The sequence below is a fragment of the Podarcis melisellensis genome, assembly GCF_964234715.1.
Source record: "Podarcis melisellensis genome assembly, chromosome: 11".
NCBI classification, from domain to species: Eukaryota; Metazoa; Chordata; class Lepidosauria; order Squamata; family Lacertidae; genus Podarcis; species Podarcis melisellensis.
This window is the reverse complement of record NC_138543.1, coordinates 61,786,734-61,803,914: the sequence shown is the minus strand read 5'-3', so window position 1 is coordinate 61,803,914 and position 17,181 is coordinate 61,786,734. Positions and strand designations below refer to the sequence as shown.

General features: G+C 48.7%; 1 protein-coding gene across 2 annotated transcripts in view; it reads right to left on the bottom strand.

Moving 5' to 3' along the window:
- Positions 1-17,181, bottom strand: part of CNTFR (ciliary neurotrophic factor receptor) — a 430,483-nt gene that overhangs the window by 171,617 nt on the left and 241,685 nt on the right. For both annotated transcript variants that reach the window (XM_081929951.1, XM_081929952.1), the window contains one exon: positions 16,834-16,915. In XM_081929951.1, the coding sequence (XP_081786077.1) occupies positions 16,834-16,915 (82 nt within the window). The remainder of the gene's footprint in view (positions 1-16,833; positions 16,916-17,181) is intronic.

Sequence of the window (17,181 nt, the reverse complement as noted above, 5' to 3'; positions counted from 1 at the left end):
CCGGCTGAAATCACACTCAGATTAGAAAAAAAAAGTGTGTGTCTGTGTGTGTGTGTGTGTGTGTCTAAAATTACTTTCTTTTAAGGGGACAAGGCAGCTCAACCAGCCACGTGAGGGGAGCTTGAGTTGCCATTCCACAGTGAAATGTTCCATTTGTTCAGTGAATTTCTCTCCCTCTTCCCTCTGGACTCCTTTTCTTCCCTGCTGTTTAATTTTAAAATGTGCCGTCCTTACTTTTCATCTTTCTCTCTCCTGTTCCAAATGAGAGTTCCAGAGCCGGCTGGCGAAACCCGAAGCAGCGAGAGGCTCCCGACCCAAATTTCCCTCTTTCTCCAGCTCCCTCTTTTCCTGGCGTACAAAACCTCCAGTTCAGCAAAAAAAAAAGGGGGGGGAACGATGTTTCTGCCACTCTGCAAAGTCCCGTGGCATCTTACGCACAGGCTCAACTTTAAGCGCCTGCTTCAGTTAATAATACAGGGCTCACTGGCAACCAGCCAGCAGGTATCTGGACAAAAAATTAAAATAATTTGGCTTTCTGTCATAAAATATCTCTATGCTCATCATTTTAGAAGGCAAGCTTTAATGGGAGATAGATTGGAAATGGTTTGGGAAAGGCAGATTTGCTTGCAAAGGCTCTAGACTCTGTGGAGCTGTGGTTATTTCTATTATAAACACAGCAACGACATTCGCACAAACAGAAGGACCATGAGGGAGCAGGGCAGCAAGAACAGAGAATGGCAACCTGAGGCACAATTCACTCACGGAACTCACTGCCACAAGGTATTGCCATAAGAGTTGCTAGTTTACGAAACACCTTTTTGAAGGGGATTATGGGCTATGAGGGACACGGGTGGCGCTGTGGGTTAAACCACAGAACCTAGGACTTGCCAATCAGAAGGTCAGCGGTTCGAATCCCCACGATGGGATGAGCTCCCGTTGCTCGGTCCCAGCTCCTGCCAACCTAGCAGTTCAAAAGCACATCAAAGTGCAAGTAGATAAATAGGTACCGCTCTGGTGGGAATGTAAACAGCATTTCCATGTGCTGCTCTGGTTCGCCAGAAGCGGCTTAGTCCTGCTGGCCACATGACCCGGAAGCTGTACGCCGGCTCCCTCGACCAGTAAAGCGAGATGAGCGCCGCAACCCCAGAGTTGGCCACGACTGGACCTAATGGTCAGGGGTCCCTTTACCTTTAAGGTGCTACTGGACAAATTTTTTCATTTATTTCAACTAGGTGAATTGATACTGACAGTGTGATGTAGTGGTCAGAGTGTCAGACTTGGACCTGGGAGACCTGGGTTCAAATCCCCACTTAGCCATGAAGCTCACTTGGGTGATTTACCTCCCCCCACTCCATCTGGTCTTCGTTCCCACGCTCTGATTTAGGGTAGGGAGAACAGGGCGGTGGGATTAGGCCTGCCACTTTAATCCTTGCCTGGGTCTCCCGAGGACGCAAGATGAAATCCCATGGGTGGATTGCCAATGAAACGGACATCTCCGTTTGAGCTGCCAAAAACATAATTGCAAAAACCTGGAGGAAGGAATGGAAACGTGGGCAGAGAGTGCGAGGCATCCCAAGATTATCGTGCTCTGAAGTATCCTTTGCCAAAGCGCTGCACCTTTACGGCGAAGAGCAACTCCCCATCGGGAGAGAAAATCCAGCAAACTGAAGGCCTCTTTATTCCAGGAGACTTGAGGCAGAACACCTGGCAATTAAAAGGTGGGTGAACTTTCGTTAGGAACCGCACACCCAAGTGGAGACGGCAAGGGACGGCAAGGGACCCAGGAAAGGACCATGTCTCTCCTCCTGCCCACAAATCTCTTCGTGACCAAGGGACCCTCCAGACATCCTTTTCATTCTGCATCCAGTGGGACCCGGCTGCTTGAACCCTCCTTCTCCTGCATGGCAGGAGCAGAAGGACCTGGCCACTGGAGCCATGCTGCACTCAGCTCTTCGACACGGCACTCTGGGGACATTGGTGGGCTCCTGTCCCCAAAGTTCTCGGGCCCCAGGAGCTAGCATCCCTGGGAAGCAGTTATGGCCACCAAGCTTGTTGTTGATTCATTTAGTCATGTCTGACTCTTCGTGGCCCCTGGACCAGAGCACGCCAGGCCCTCCTGTCTTCCACTGCCTCCCACAGTTTGGTCAAACTCATGCTGGCAGCTTCGAGAACACTGTCCCACCATCTCGTCCTCTGTCGTCCCCTTCTCCTTGTGCCCTCCATCTTTCCCAACATCAGGGTCTTTTTCAGGGAGTCTTCTCTTCTTATGAGGTGGCCAGGGTATTGGAGCCTCAGCGTCAGGATCTGTCCTTCCAGTGAGCACTCAGGGCTGATTTCCTTCAGAATGGAGAGGTTTGATCTTCTTGCAGTCCATGGGACTCTCAAGAGTCTCCTCCAGCACCAGAATTCAAAAGCATCAATTCTTCGGCGACCAGCCTTCTTTATGGTCCAGCTCTCACTTCCAGACATCACGACTGGGAAAACCAGAGCTTGAACTATACGGACCTTTGTCAGCAAGGTGATGTCTCTGCTTTTTAAACTAGTTGGATTTAAAAGAGGATTCGGCAAATTCATGGAGGAGGGGAAGGCTATGGGTGCCAGGAGGGCTCTACTCTGATCCCACAGTTGGAGGTAGCAATGCGTTGGGATACCAGTTGCGGGATTTTTACACACGTTATATTATCTCTTTCCAATTTTTTTAAATTCCCCGCACAATTTTTCCTTTCCCTCCCTCCCCCCCCTCCATATCCATTGGAAGGGTTCAAAAAATTAGCCATGGGCACAGTGTCTTTAGTTTCCACCGAATGTCTTTTGTTCCAGTAGTTTCTATCCATTGAAGAGATTCAACTCAGTACATCACACATCTGTTTCTTATCGTGGTGGACTTGACCTTCCACGTTGTTTCCTGTGACATTACTGCAACAATGTCCACCTGCCTCTACTGTCCATTTTTCCTCTATCTTTCCAACCTAAAGCTGTCGTTGCCTTTCCAGCTAATATCATAGCTTTGAAAGTAAACTGGTCCCCTTTCTCTATAGCCAGGTTAGATGGACTCCATTTGGCCTCATCCAGGAGGCTCTTTTCATGTTCTTTATGTTTGCAAGCCAAGCCACAACCAGCAGAGAAGGTCAAAAGCCAAGCCCCTGGGAAAGCCAAGGACCACCGGACTGAAGAATAAGCTATCTAAGATACCTGAGAACCAGCAGACACCACACAATGGAAGACAGCACCCACTCTTTCTTCCCCACCCCACACAGCCTCTGCCTCCTTAGAGGGCCCAGATAATTCCTTCTGCCTTTAGGGTGGATATAAATGGCTTCTGTGGGCTCCCCTTGCCACCCACCCGCTATCCTACCGCCAAACAACTCCAGCGAAGAATTGAGCCGTTCCCATCACATATAATCTCCTAGCACTCCATCACACCTCCCTGCCTAATTTTGCTATAGATCCCTCCTTATTGCTCTAAGCACAGGGCGGTCGATGCTAATTAATTATGGGCTGGAATCTGCCAGACTCAGTCACACACTGCAGCTCTGCATCGGGAAAAGCCCGTCCACGCAATTGGGAGAAGGTTCAGACATGGTTCCTCGCTGCTGCATCCAAAAGCCCAAAGCTCTGGGGGCACTTACTCAAAACTGGCAGCCGTTTACTGATTCCAGAGGGGCAGCAAAACCGGCAAAGAGCCTTGCGAGGCACCTTAAAAACAAATGAATTGATGACGGTGTTGAGCTTTTGTGGGCTGAATCATGAACTGCCGTCCATAAAAGTTTAGGCCATAATACATTTGTTAGTCTTTAAAAGTGCCACACGGTCCTTTTACTTTGGCTCATTTAATCGAGAATAACCACTGCTATCGTCTTACCTGCTGTTTCATTATAGATGTTGGGCGATTTTATTGAGGGATGAGGTGTGATTTCTCTTTCTCTCTCTTTCTCTTCCTTAGAAAAGGACTGGGACTGTCAGCTGCTTTGAAACCACTTGTGTGGTGGAAAAATGGCACACACAGGCTGGGCATATTTAAAGAAAAAGGTGACTATGGGGTTGTGATGCTCATCTTGCTTTTCAGGCTGAGGGAGCCGACGTTTGTCCACAGACAGATTTCCGGGTCATGTGGCCTGCCTGACCAAACCACTTTTGGCTACAACAGGACACTGTGATGGAAGCCAGTGTGCATGAAAACACCGTTTACCTTTCCCATCACAGTGGTATCTATTAATCTACTCTTGCTGGTATGCTTTCGAACTGCTAGGTTGGCAGGAACTGGGACCGAGCAATGGGAGCTCACCCCATTGTGTGGATTTGAACCTCCAACCTTCCGATCAGCAAGCCCAAGAGGCTCAGTGGTACAGTAATCCCACTAAGTTCCAGAGCAATGGGACCAGGACACAGGCAAATTAGGAGACTGGCTGCAAAACCTCTTTTTTTCTAACACAGAGAGGGCAGGGGACACAGGCTATTTTTGATTATATTTATTTCATAAAATTTATATACTGCTTGGTTTGCAAAAAGAAAACCCTCAAAGTGGTTTATAAAAAGAACAGAACAATAAAATCATTAGTAAAAACAATTAAGACATGCAAACATTTGAAACCAGTGATGAACTAAAAACACACCACCACACTAGAAGGTTGATTTCTTACTGATGCATAATGGGCATTGTGTGGTACCTGTGCCAATTCCACAGACTGAAATGTTCAAGGGGGCAGATTTGCCACAGTGGTACCTATTTATCTACTTGCACTGGTGTGCTTTCAAACTGCTAGGTTGGCAGGAGCTGTGATAGAGCAACAGTTCACCCCGTTGCGGGGATTCGAACCACCAACCTTCCTGAAGTGTTCAAGGGGGCATGTTTGGAGTAAGGCCATTTTTGTAGGCATTACGTTATTTATTTACTGTATCTTGTGTCCTTTACTAAATGACCATGGTATATAAATTTCACAAACAAGCAAACAGATGCAAAGTCTCCATGTTTTCCTGCCTCAATCTACTCTGGCTCTTTCCTCTCCCACCTACCGATCTCTCTCACTTGTGTTCTGACCCCCAATGCATTTGTTCATGGGTAGATGTCATAGGACAGTTGCAGGAAGATCGCAGAAAAAACCTGACACGGAGCACCTAGTTTCAGCTTCCTGAGAATCAAAGCTTCCATCGGTATTTCTGGATTTTTTTTTACAAGCAACTCTGTAGACCCAAAGAAAACTGGAGGGTATTTTAGGTGCTGCTTGCTAAAGTCACCTTAGAAGCCAGAGGGAACAGATGAAATACACAGTCAAGTCCCTGTCCTTCCTGCCCCTCCTCACGAGTAGCAAGACCAGGCGACCATATGCCAAATAGCTAAAATTGCACAATACAGGGTTTTTGTGGGGATTAAGTGAGAACCACTGAATATTCTGCCCGGGTCAGACCACACCAGGAATACCACATCCAATTTTGGGCACCACAATTAAAAAAGGACAAGCTGGAGGATGTGCAGAGGAGGGCGACCAAGATGGCCAAGGGTCTGGAAACCAAGCCTGATGAGGAATGGCTGAGGGAGTTGGGAATGTTTAGCCTGGAGAAGAAGAATCGTGGAATTGTAGAGTCGGAAGGGATTCTTGGAGTCTTCAACCCCCTGCAATGCAGGAATCTCAATGAGACTGAGAGGTGATATGAGAGCCCTCTTTCAATATCTGAAGAGGAGAAGGGACACGGGTGGCGCTGTGGTCTAAACCATTGAGCCTCTTGGGCTTGCCGATCAGAAGGTCGGCGGTTCGAATCCCCGCGACGGGGTGAGCTCCCATTGCTCGGTCCCAGCTCCTGCCAACCTCGCAGTTCAAAAGCACGTCAAAGTGCAAGTAGATAAATAGGTACCACTCTGGTGGGAAGGTAAACGGCGTTTCCGTGCGCTGCTCTGGTTTGCCAGAAGCGGCTTAGTTATGCTGGCCACATGACCCAGGAAACTGTCTGTGGATGCCAAACCAGGACCTGCCAGACCAGGGTTCGAATCCTCACTTGACCAGGAAGCTCGTTGGCTGACCTTGGGAGTCAGGCACTGCCTCTCAACCTCGCCTACCTTGCAGGGTTTTTGTGGGGTTTAAACAAGAACCACTGAATCTATTCTGCCTTGGTCAGACCACACCTGGAAAACCACGTCCAATTCTGGGCACCCCTAATTTAAGAAGGATGTTGACAAGCTGGAAGGCGTGCAGATGAGGGCGACCATGATGGCCTTAAATAAGGAGCGCTTGATGGAGCTGGGTAGTTAAGACCAGGGGAAGAGGAGAGAAGATACATGAAAGCTATCTTCAAATATAGTGGTACCTCGGGTTACAGACCCTTCAGGTTACAGACTCCACTAACCCAGAATAGTACCTCGGGTTAAGAACTTTACCTCAGGATGAGAACAGAAATCGCACAGCGGCAGCAAGAGGCCCCATTAGCTAAAGTGGTACCTCAGGTTAAGAACAGCTTCAGGTTAAGAACGGACCTCCAGAATGAATTAAGTTCTTAACCCGAGGTACCACTGTATCTCAAGGGCTGTCACATGGAAGATGGAGCAAGTTTGTTTTCTCCTGCTCTGGAGGGTAGGACTCGAACTCATGGCTCCAAGTTCCAAGAAAGGAATTCTGACTAAACACCAGGAAGAACTTTCTGACAATGAGAGCTGTTCAGCAGTGCAATAGTCTCCCTTGGGAGTTTTGTTCTCTCTTTCCTTGGAGGTTTTTAAGCAGAGGTTGGGTGGCCATCTGTCATGGATGCTTTAGCTGAGATTCCTACATTGCAGGGGGTTGGACTGGATGTCCCCTGGGGTCCCTTCCAACTCTGCAATTCTATGATTCTGTGACTCTATGTACATGCCACCTTGAACTCCTTGGAGGGAAAGGTGGGGTAGGAATCCAAGGAAGAAGAATGAGGAGGAGGAGAATAGAAAGCTTGCAAAAATCAAATCAAGCCACTGAACTTCCAGGGGATGGAGATTCTGTCTCCCTGCTCCATTGCCCGGGCAGGATTTGACATTCCCAGTGTGGCGCCCTTGTGCTTCTCTCTCACACACACTCCCGCCCGGGAGATGAAGGCTTTCAGCTAGAAGGGTGTTCGGTTCATCGCCCACCCTGCCTTGGCCCCCTCCCTCTGCAATGTCACCATCCTGCCAAAGTAATTTCCTCCTGAGTAGTTCTGACAGCAGCATCCCCATTAAACAAAGTGAAAAGAGCAATTAACTTTCTGCACCTGAGCTAAAAAACGCAAGCGCAACCGCCGGCGACGTGCTCAGCATGGCGGGATCAATGGCCCCAGACGCCGGGATGGCTGCGAGGACACCCCCTGCCTTGCTGCAGAGAGCCTGGCACTCTCCGCTCGGCTCACGCTCTGATTAGCCCCCCTGGGGTGCTGGTTGCAAGAGGGTGGCGGTGCCATCCCATGCCCATTCTATGGCATTGTTGAAAATGCATCTCATTTTCCACACTCGGCTCTTGGTGGCACGGCAAGAGCCTAGCCTGCTGAGAAAGGGATGGGATGCAACATAGAAACAGAGTTGGGGGGTTTGTCCAGCGCCGAGGGCCTTCTGGCGGTTCCCTCATTGCGAGAAGTAAGGTTACAGGGAACCAGGCAGAGGGCCTTCTCGGTGGTGGCACTCGCCCTGTGGAACGCCCTCCCACCAGATGTCAAAGAGAAAAACAACTACCAGACTTTTAGAAGACATCTGAAGGCAGCCCTGTTTAGGGAAGCTTTCAATGTTTAACAGACTACCTATACAGTGGTACCTCGGGTTAAGTACTTAATTTGTTCTGGAGGTCCGTTCTTAACCTGAAACTGTTCTTAACCTGAAGCACCACTTCACCTAATGGGGCCTCCTGCTGCCGCCGCGCCGCCAGAGCACAATTTCTGTTCTCATCCTGAAGCAAAGTTTTTAACCCGAGGTACTATTTCTGGGTTAGCAGAGTCTGTAACCTGAAGCGTCTGTTATATAGTATATGGTATATTACGTTATGTTACGTTATGTTATTATTCCACCTTTTTCCCATACAAGGACTCAAGGTGGGTCATGGATCAAATAGAAACTGCTAAAAACAAATACAATAATATTTAAAAAGCAATTAAGCGCCAATAAAATTAAAACACACACACTCTCTCTCTCTTTCTATATATGATGTATTAAAGATCTAATAACTAATAAGAGGAGAGTCCCTACAGACCAAAGAGAAAAGGGCAATTATGCACCAGAGTTTATTTCATTTTAAGCAAGGAGGGAGACGGCCAAAAATCCCCTCGGCCTATAACCCAATATGGCAGATGCAAAGGGTCAGGGCTTTTGAATGCTTCAATTTATGGTATAACAGGGTTCATGTTTTGTAACCTTGTCTTAGCCATTAAGTCCATGCTATAAATAGTTCTAGTCCACGCATTCATGTACCTGTGGTTTATTAACTTTATTATAGATCGACAGTGATCAATAATTTTGTATGGACTATGTATATCATAATCAGTCTCTGTTTGATAATATTGTATTTTGCAGAATCCTCTATAACCATTTTATGTATTAATTTAAAAAATCACACACACAAATATATGTATGAGATTTTTATTAATATTTAAATTTATAAACAAATTATAAATAATTTCAAATTTGATACCTATAATGTATTCTCTATAAAAGACCTATTAACAAGAGAGTTAGGTCACCTTGAACTTGCGTCTAAGGGAACTTGTTTCGGCTTGCAATGTCAGCTCCTCCAGTTCAAAACAACAAGAGCAACATCACCAGAGCAGAACCAACACCCTCCCTCCCTCCTCTCTCTTCTCCTTCTTGGAGCAAACTGCATGCCAAGTACATATAATCCCTTATAACTGTTCATAATAATAGCCCCTCTGGAGGTTGTTTGGAGACACAGGCAATGCAGGGACATCCGTCCCACGTTGCCTGAGAACAGGGGAGGTGGGTTCTGCCTCCTCCGGACGAAGGAGAACAGCCCAGAGAGAAAAAACCTCTGGGTTTTGGTCCTGTAAACAAGGAACCGCTTGATTTTCTCTCTCTCTCAACCACTACCCATGAGGTCAGCCTGCTATGCTGGTCCAGAACCACTTAGTTCTGCAGAACACACAACAGCAGTATGGCGAAGTGGTTAGGGTGTTGTACCTTGGAGACCAGGATTCGAATTCCCACTTTCTCACCCACTAAAACTCTGAATGGATAAGCAATTTTGGTAAGCAAATTTTATGTCAAGAGCTTAGGTGAGTTGATACTGGCAGTGTGGTGTAGTGGTTAGGGTGCTGGTTCAGGACCTTGGAGACTAGGCTTCGAATTCCCACTTGGCCACGGAGCTCACTTCAAATTCTGCTTCAAATCCTCCACTGGCAGGAAGCTGAACGGCTGACCTTGGGGGTCACTCACCACTTCTCAGCCTATCCCACCTTATAGGGTTGTTGTGGGGATATCAACCACCTTGAGCTCCTTGGACAATAAGGTGGAATGGAAATGCAAAAAATAAATGCAATGAATGAATGAATGAATGAATGATGCTAGGGAGGTGCCAGTAAAAAGATTTGCAAACCCATCTCCTGCTTCTGGCCAGAAAGAAGCCACTTCCACCCTACAGAGGAGGTGGGGTTACGGGCGTCACGGCCCCAACACATGTGCAGCGGCTGGAATCAGCCGCTGTGCAATGGGGGGGGGATTTCCGGCCACGTCATCCCCTGGCCAGCCAATCAGCAACCAAGGTGTTCAAGTACCAGGGTACCACTGTATTTAATTGGAATCACTGGTTTGGGTTCCTCACCTTTGGAGCAGCAAAAAACAAGCTTGCTGCATTTGCCATGAAACAGTGCTCCAGGTATTTGAAGACGGCAGCTTCATGAGATGTCCACGCGTTCTAGCATTATGAGAGAGGGAGACTTTTCTCAGGGCCATGCGTCATTTCATAAATATCTTATCATGCTGCCTCTTGCTCGCTTTTTCTCTGAACTGAAAAGTCCCAATCACCGCAACCTTTCCTCACAGGGAGTACTGTGCAAGGGACAAATCAGCAATTAATCCGACCGGAAACTTGCAAGGCCCCATCAGGACGGGGAACCCATAAGTGATCTGCTGCCATTGCAAGGTCCGTAGCCTCAGTCCGTAGCCTCAGAGTCAAGACCTTCTGCAAAGGACACGTCACTTCCAGGCTCTTCTGCATCTGAGAACTTTGCTCCGCGTTCTGCCTTCCTAGGCAAAACGCAGCTCCTGAGATGCCTCTGCGTCCGGGAACAAGAGAGGTGGCCCCTCACCCCTTGCTCCGAACCTTTGCCCTCTCCCTGTCAAGACATGCAGGGTGAATTACAGTTAAACCCCAGAGGCTGACCTCACTGTGCGGCAGGGCAAGAGGCCTGCAAAGAAATGGGGTCATGTTTCTCTGGCTGCTATTTTGGGAGTCCGCTGTTCCTTGCTGGCGCTCCCTGCGCACTCCTCTGCAACATTGACCAAGGGGCAGGGGGCAGGGGGTCATGGCCTCTGGGTGCCTGCAAAGAGTCCCTCCCTGTTGCATTACGCAAGGGAATCCAAGTCAGGTGTGCAGTCCGCAGGAGGAAGGGAGATGGGGGCAGGTGCCGGAAGGCAAGCTGCGTTGCGTGGCAAGCTCCCGCCCCCCCCAGTGGAAATAATGACACATGACACAATTATTATGGTTAATGGGCTAAATAAGGCCACAACTTTATTGGTTGCAGGTGATGAGCGGTATTGGCTTAGGCATTGGTCCTAACCGACTATATCCGACTTCAGCCCATCCGCTTGAAGTCTAGGAAGGGTTAACCACCAGTAGGGGGAGTCCTGCTGATGCACATCAACTAGGAACTCTCCCGGGGCCACCGCTAGGGGGCGTGCCTTAGGCCCTCACCTCTCCAGGCTTCGGACAGGGCCACACCCCCCAGAATCCTTTACGGACTACCCTTCAATATGCGAGGCAGGTGATGGCGCTTCCTCCCCTCTTCCATCTACGGAGCATTACCAATGCCTAACAGCCAATACCAGGAAAGTTGTGATGATTTGCTACGAGGTAGGCGAAAACCAAGTGGCTGGTGCCAATTTGCCAAGTGGAAAAATTCCTACCAGGCCCCTCAATGGCGACCAACCAAGGTCCATAGCAAGGTCAAGGAATGAAAACCTTATAGGGCAGGAGGGTGGGAAACAGGAACAGCTGGCAGGCGGCAAAGAGGGAGATCCCCGGCCACGCCTGCCTTAAATAGGGCAGGCCACGCCCCCAGAGCCGGCCGATTGGCTGGCCAGAAGGTGACGTGGCCGGGAATCCCCCCAATCGAGCGGAGGCTGGGTTCCAGCCGTTGCACGCATGGTGGGGCCATGAAGCCCGCAACCACACCTCCTCTGAAGGGCAGAAGTGGCTCTCCCAAACAAACTGGCTCCCGAGCGCCGCAAACCCGGAAGTAAGTGTCCCAGTCTGCAAACCTTTTCAGAAGCTGAATGTCCGACGCAGTTTCCGCTTCAGTGCAGGAAGCTCCTGCATCCAATCGGAAGCCGTGCCTTGGTTTTCAAACCATTTCGGGAGTTGAACGGACTCTCGGAATGGATTAAGTTCGAGAACCGAGGTACCACTGTATTAGGAAGAATTTTCTGGCGGTAACAGCTGTTCAAGAGTGGAACACTCTCCCTCGGAAGGTGGGGGACTCTCCTTCACTGGAGGTTTTCACACGGAGGTGGGATGGCCATCTGTCATGGATGCTTTAGTTGACATTCCTGCATTGCATGGGGCTGGACTAGATTGGGGGCTGCTTTCCAACTCTACAATTCTATGGTCCTATGACATGTTGAGAGTAAATGTGAAAAACCTTGCGGATGACAATAATGACATTAGCCCTCCCTCAATGTGGTGACCTCCAGATGTTCTTGGAGGGCAGATCCCACCACTTTTGACCCCTGGGATTGCTGGCTGATGGGGGCTGGGGTCCCATAACATGGTAGGGGGCAGGAATGGATGACCCTTGGCATCCCTTCTAACTCTACAATTCTGTGACTCTGTGAACATCTGGAGGGACCACTTTGGGGGAGACTGGCATAAATTAAACGCCTTCTCTCCACAGCAGGAAACAACCACCCTGTCCTTGTCCTCGTATTATATAATAATAATAATAATAATAATAATAACAATAAAATTATTTATACTCCGCCCTCCCTGGCCAGAGCCGGGCTCAGGGTGGCTAACACCAAAAAAATCACAGTAAAAACATAATGGAGGGGGGGGTCCAATTTAAAATACTGTACAGGTTAAAATGCAATTTAAAATGCAACATCATTTTAAAAGTGGCCCATAGATCAAAACCATAAGGGGAGGGAAATCATAAGGGTCAGACTGAGTCCAAACCAAAGGCCAGGCGGAACAGCTCTGTCTTGCAGGCCCTGTGGAAAGATGTCAAGTCCTGCAGGGCCCTGGTCTCTTGTGTCAGAGTGCTCTATCACATTGGGGCCAGTACTGAAAAGGCCCTGGCCCTACTTGAGACCAATCTAACAACCTTGCATCCTGGGACCTCCAAAATGTTGTCATTTGTGGACCTTAAGGTCCTCCGCAGGGCATACCAGGAGAGGCGGTCCCGTAGGTAACCTTTGCTGTGGCTGCAACCTGCACCTCCCTAGACAGGGAGGCATCAAAGGTTACACCCAAGCTCTTGACAGAAGGCGCTGGCACTAATTGAGCCCTGCAAGAGATGGGAAGCCCAAGCAGCGACTTAGTGGCTCAGAAGCTCTGAGGTTCAGAGGGAGGGCCTTTTTGGGCCAGCAAGCCTGGGCACTTGCCCCGGATAACCCAGCGTTCAATGAAGCCCACCAGGCGACCTCCCGTGCCCCAGTTGTGCCTCTTCCAGTCTGCTCAGTGACTTTTCGGAGAGCGGGAAGACGATTCCGGCCGGCAGCCCACAGCCCTCTGCCTCTGGCCTGCCAGCCGAGACACGCAAGAGGGAATTCCATTATTCAGTATTAGAGAGACGCAAGACACAAAACGGCCCGGAGGCTGTTTCCTGCTTTTAAAATATACATGGGTGTGTGTTTGCGCGCTGGCAGGTGTACCGGCCGAGGCTCGCAAGCAGAGTGTGTGTGACAGCTTGGGAAGGCAGGGAGTTCTCGTCCTGGCAGGGCCAGAGCGCCGGCTGGCTCTCTGCAGCAGACACGTCAGGAAAACAGAAAGAGACGGGACCGTAAAGGACTGCCAAGGTCCAACGTTTGGAGAGCGGGTTGTGCTGGGCTGATATCTTCTGAGGCTGCTTTATTCTTGCCTCATTTCCAGAAAATTGCAGAGTCGGAAGGGACCCTGAGAACATAGCTGTCAACCTTCCCTTTTTTTTTGCAGGAAATTCCCTTATTCCAGCGCCGTTTCCCACTGCTATCCTGGATTGTTAGATATCCCGTAGACTGTCCCCAGGACAGGTGATCCTTTATTTTCAAATTTGAAAGTTGACAGCTATGCCTGAGAATCACCTAGCGTAGCCCCTGAAATGCGGGAATCTCAGCTAAAGCATCCACGACTAATGGTAACAATAATTTTGTTATTTGTACTCCGCCCATCTGGCTGGGTTTCCCCAGCCACTCTGGGAGGTTCCCAGCAGAACACTAAAAACAGATTAAAACTTCAAACAGGGCTAACAGGGCTGCCTTCAGATGTCTTCTAAAAGTCAGATAGTTATGTATTTCCTTGACATCTGATGGGAGGGCATTCCACAGGGCGGGCACCACCACCAAGAAGGCCTTCTGCCTGGTTCCCTTTAGCCTCTCTTGTTGCAGTGAAGGAACCACCAGAAGACCCTCGGAGCTGGACCTCAGTGTCTGGGCTGAGTGATGGGGGTGGAGACGCTCCTTCAGATGGCCACCCAAGCTCTGCTTAAAAACCTTCAAGGAAGAAAAACCCGCCACCTTCCGAGGGAGTCCCTTCCACTGTCAAACAGCTCTTAGAAAAAACAAAAAAAATTCCTTCCAGTAGCACCTTAAAGACCAAATAAGTTAGTTCTTGGTATGAGCTTTCGTGTGCATGCACACTGCTTCAGAAAGTTCTTTCTGATGTTTAATCAGAATCTCCTTTCTTGTCATTTGAAGCCATAGGTTTAGGTCTGCAGAAAACAGGCTTGCTCCCTCTTCCATGTTTTTTTTCCTTTCGATTTTTTTCCTCCCCCCCCCCATGTGACAGATATTTGAAGGTGGTTCTCATATCTTCTCTCAGTCTCCTCTTCTCCAGGCTAAACATACCCAACTCCTTCAACCATTCTTCATTATGGTGCTGGAGGAGACTCTTAAGAGTCCCATGGACTGCAAGAAGATCAAACCTTTCCATTCTGAAGGAAATCAGCCCTGAGTGCTCACTGGAAGGACAGATCCTGAAGCTGAGGCTCCAGGACTTTGGCCACCTCAGGAGAAGAGAAGACTCCCTGGAAAAGACCCTGGTGTTGGGAAAGATGGAGGACACAAGAAGAAGGGGACGACAGAGGACGAGATGGTTGGACAGTGTTCTCGAAGCGATCAGCGTGAGTTTGACCAAACTGCGGGAGGCAGTGGAAGACAGGAGTGCCTGGCGTGCTCTGGTCCAGGGGGTCACAAAGAGGCGGACACGACTAAACGACTCAACAAAAACAACAAACTGCCTCAGCCCCTAGGAGTTGGCCTGCGTGCTCCTGGCCCTTCTTCTTTAGAGGAGAAAGCGTTCTTGCCAAGGGGAAGGGAAGAGCTGCACCTGGCTGCTGGAAGGTGGGGGGCATCAGATGAACCCCTTGCCTTGCATCCTGAGGATTACGCTTGCTCTCATAGATGCCCCCCCTGCCCGCAGCACAATCACGGCACCTGCAGCCCCCCGTCTCCAACCTCTCCGTGGGGCATTGCAGCAGAGCTGATTGGCAAAGATTAGCGCCAGAGTTGGAAGCAGGGAGGGCGGGAGGGAGCTGAGAAAGTCAAATCGCCCTCCCTCTGCTTGAATAATGACGGAGCCTAATTGCTTATTGCTGGTTACTAAGCTACGGGATGGCAGCCGCTCGGACACCCATCAATATATTAACCCCGGCATGCAGCCCGAACAAGCTCATTCATTTCCAAGGGTGTTTATCTCCCTCTTTGCCTCCGTTCTCTGGGGAGAAAACATAATTATTATTTAAATGTGAGTTAATTCAGCCAAGGTGTTGATCAATAATGGAGAATTACTCGTTTAAAAATAGAGAAATCACCAGGCGAGGAGAGGCGCATGCGAGACCCAGGGAGGACTCAATTATGGAGAAGGGGCTCAAAAGAAGAAGCCGAAAAACAACAACCCCAAAGCCCACAAAGGTCAGGTTCGAGGCAAGTTCTGTCGGAGTCCAGCCTCTGTCTCTCATAGGGGCAGAACTTCATCATCATCATATTTATATGCCACCCATCTGATTGGCTTGCCCCAGCCACTGTGGGCAGCTTCCAACAAATTTTAAAACATAATAATAATAATAATAATTTATTATTTATACCCCGCCCATCTGGCTGAGTTTCCCCAGCCACAGTAAAACATCTGCAAAATCCCAAGACAATCAAACTCCTAATAATTCTTGGATTTCCCTTTTTTGGACCAGGAAATGTGTTTACAGGACTTTTGCTACCACCATAGACCACACCATTAGGACGTAAGAGGAGATGTCCTGGATGCGAATGACACTCTTTTCTGCTCACCCCAAATGAGATGCCCTGGAGAGATTCACAAACCGGACACCAAGGCAAAATCTGCCCATGCCCATCAACAACCGCATCCAATAGGCTAAGCTGTTTCTAAAGGCAGCGATTGCATTTTAGGCTGTCATAGCTAAAAGACTGCATCCTCCATGTAGTTATCTAATGCTCTTTCCTTCTTCTTTTTTTTAAAAAGACATAGAACCACAGAATTGTAAAGTCCTCAGGATATCCAGTGGCTGTGAGTTCCACATATGTATCCCTGGAATATTGTAATATGCAAGCTGTTTGGAACAAGTCGCCCATAGCTAAGACATCTTTCAAAAACAAAAACAAAACAAAGTATGTTTGCCTGTGTCTCTTACTTTTTCAACATCAAACAAAACATAACAACTCATTTTTTTTTAAAAAAAGAAATACACAAATAAAACCCAGTAAAATCAGTGCAGTGGTCAGTATGAACCATATTAAGGGATGTCTTCATTGCGGGGCAGAATGCCCCAATATCCCTACACGGACACAACTCTGCTCTTGAGCTGACAGCTCTCTGGGCTTTTGGGCTGGTGCAGAAAAACACCTTGTAATACACTGTCCAATTGACTTCTACTCTTTTTACACAAGCCATGTGAGTAAGGAGTTGGACACCTGGCCAAGTGGCCACCTGGATGCTTCACCATGTGTCACAGAGAAGCTCAGATTCAGTCAACTCGCCCCCAGCACTGTCTTTGAGTGTCTATGCTAGGCAAACAAGAAACTGCCTTGGCCATTCGTCCTGCAGAAATCTGTCCCCTGCGAGGACAGGGTACAGGGCCTTCTCGGTGGTGGCTCCCAGACAACTTTGGGACTCCAAAAGAAGCCAGACTGGCTTCCTCCTTGTCTTTCCACCAGCAAGCAAAGACTGTTTTATCCTGAAGGGACCTTTGGGAACTGATGGTTTCTTTTGAGACAGAGGCTTTCAAATCGTGCCGTGCTGTTTTTATGCTTCGTATCTATTATATATATTTTTATAAGGTTTCAATTCTATTAGAATTGACTTGCCTTTTTTTTTATAGATGTTTTGATTTTTGTGTTTTGATCTGTGCTGCTTTAATTTGTCTGTAAGCTGCCTTGACACCTGGTCTGGGGAAAAGCTGGAATATAAATAAGTAGTAAAATAACCATAAATCTCCCACTGATGTTGGGATAGAGAGGAGGCAGCTACTTACCCTGCTGGCTGTGCCTCTGAGCATAAACGACCACCACCGCAGCTAGCACCACGTAACACGCTGCCGACACAGGGTAAGCCATCTGCAGGAACAAACACACAAGAGCCAGTGGTCAGTGGGGCCAAAACTTGAGAGGAAGGGAAGAAGGCAGCAATAATCAATAAGAAATGGGCTCACAAATGGTTGCAGCATCACAAGAACTGGGCAAAACAGCGTCAACCCTGGTTATCTTTCTCGTTCTCACATGGCTGGCAAAGGCCAGTGGAGAGAGATCTGCCTGGCACCGCCCAGTGCCATGGTCAGGATTCGAACCCGTGTCTCCCAGGTCTTAATTTGATACAGAGGTGC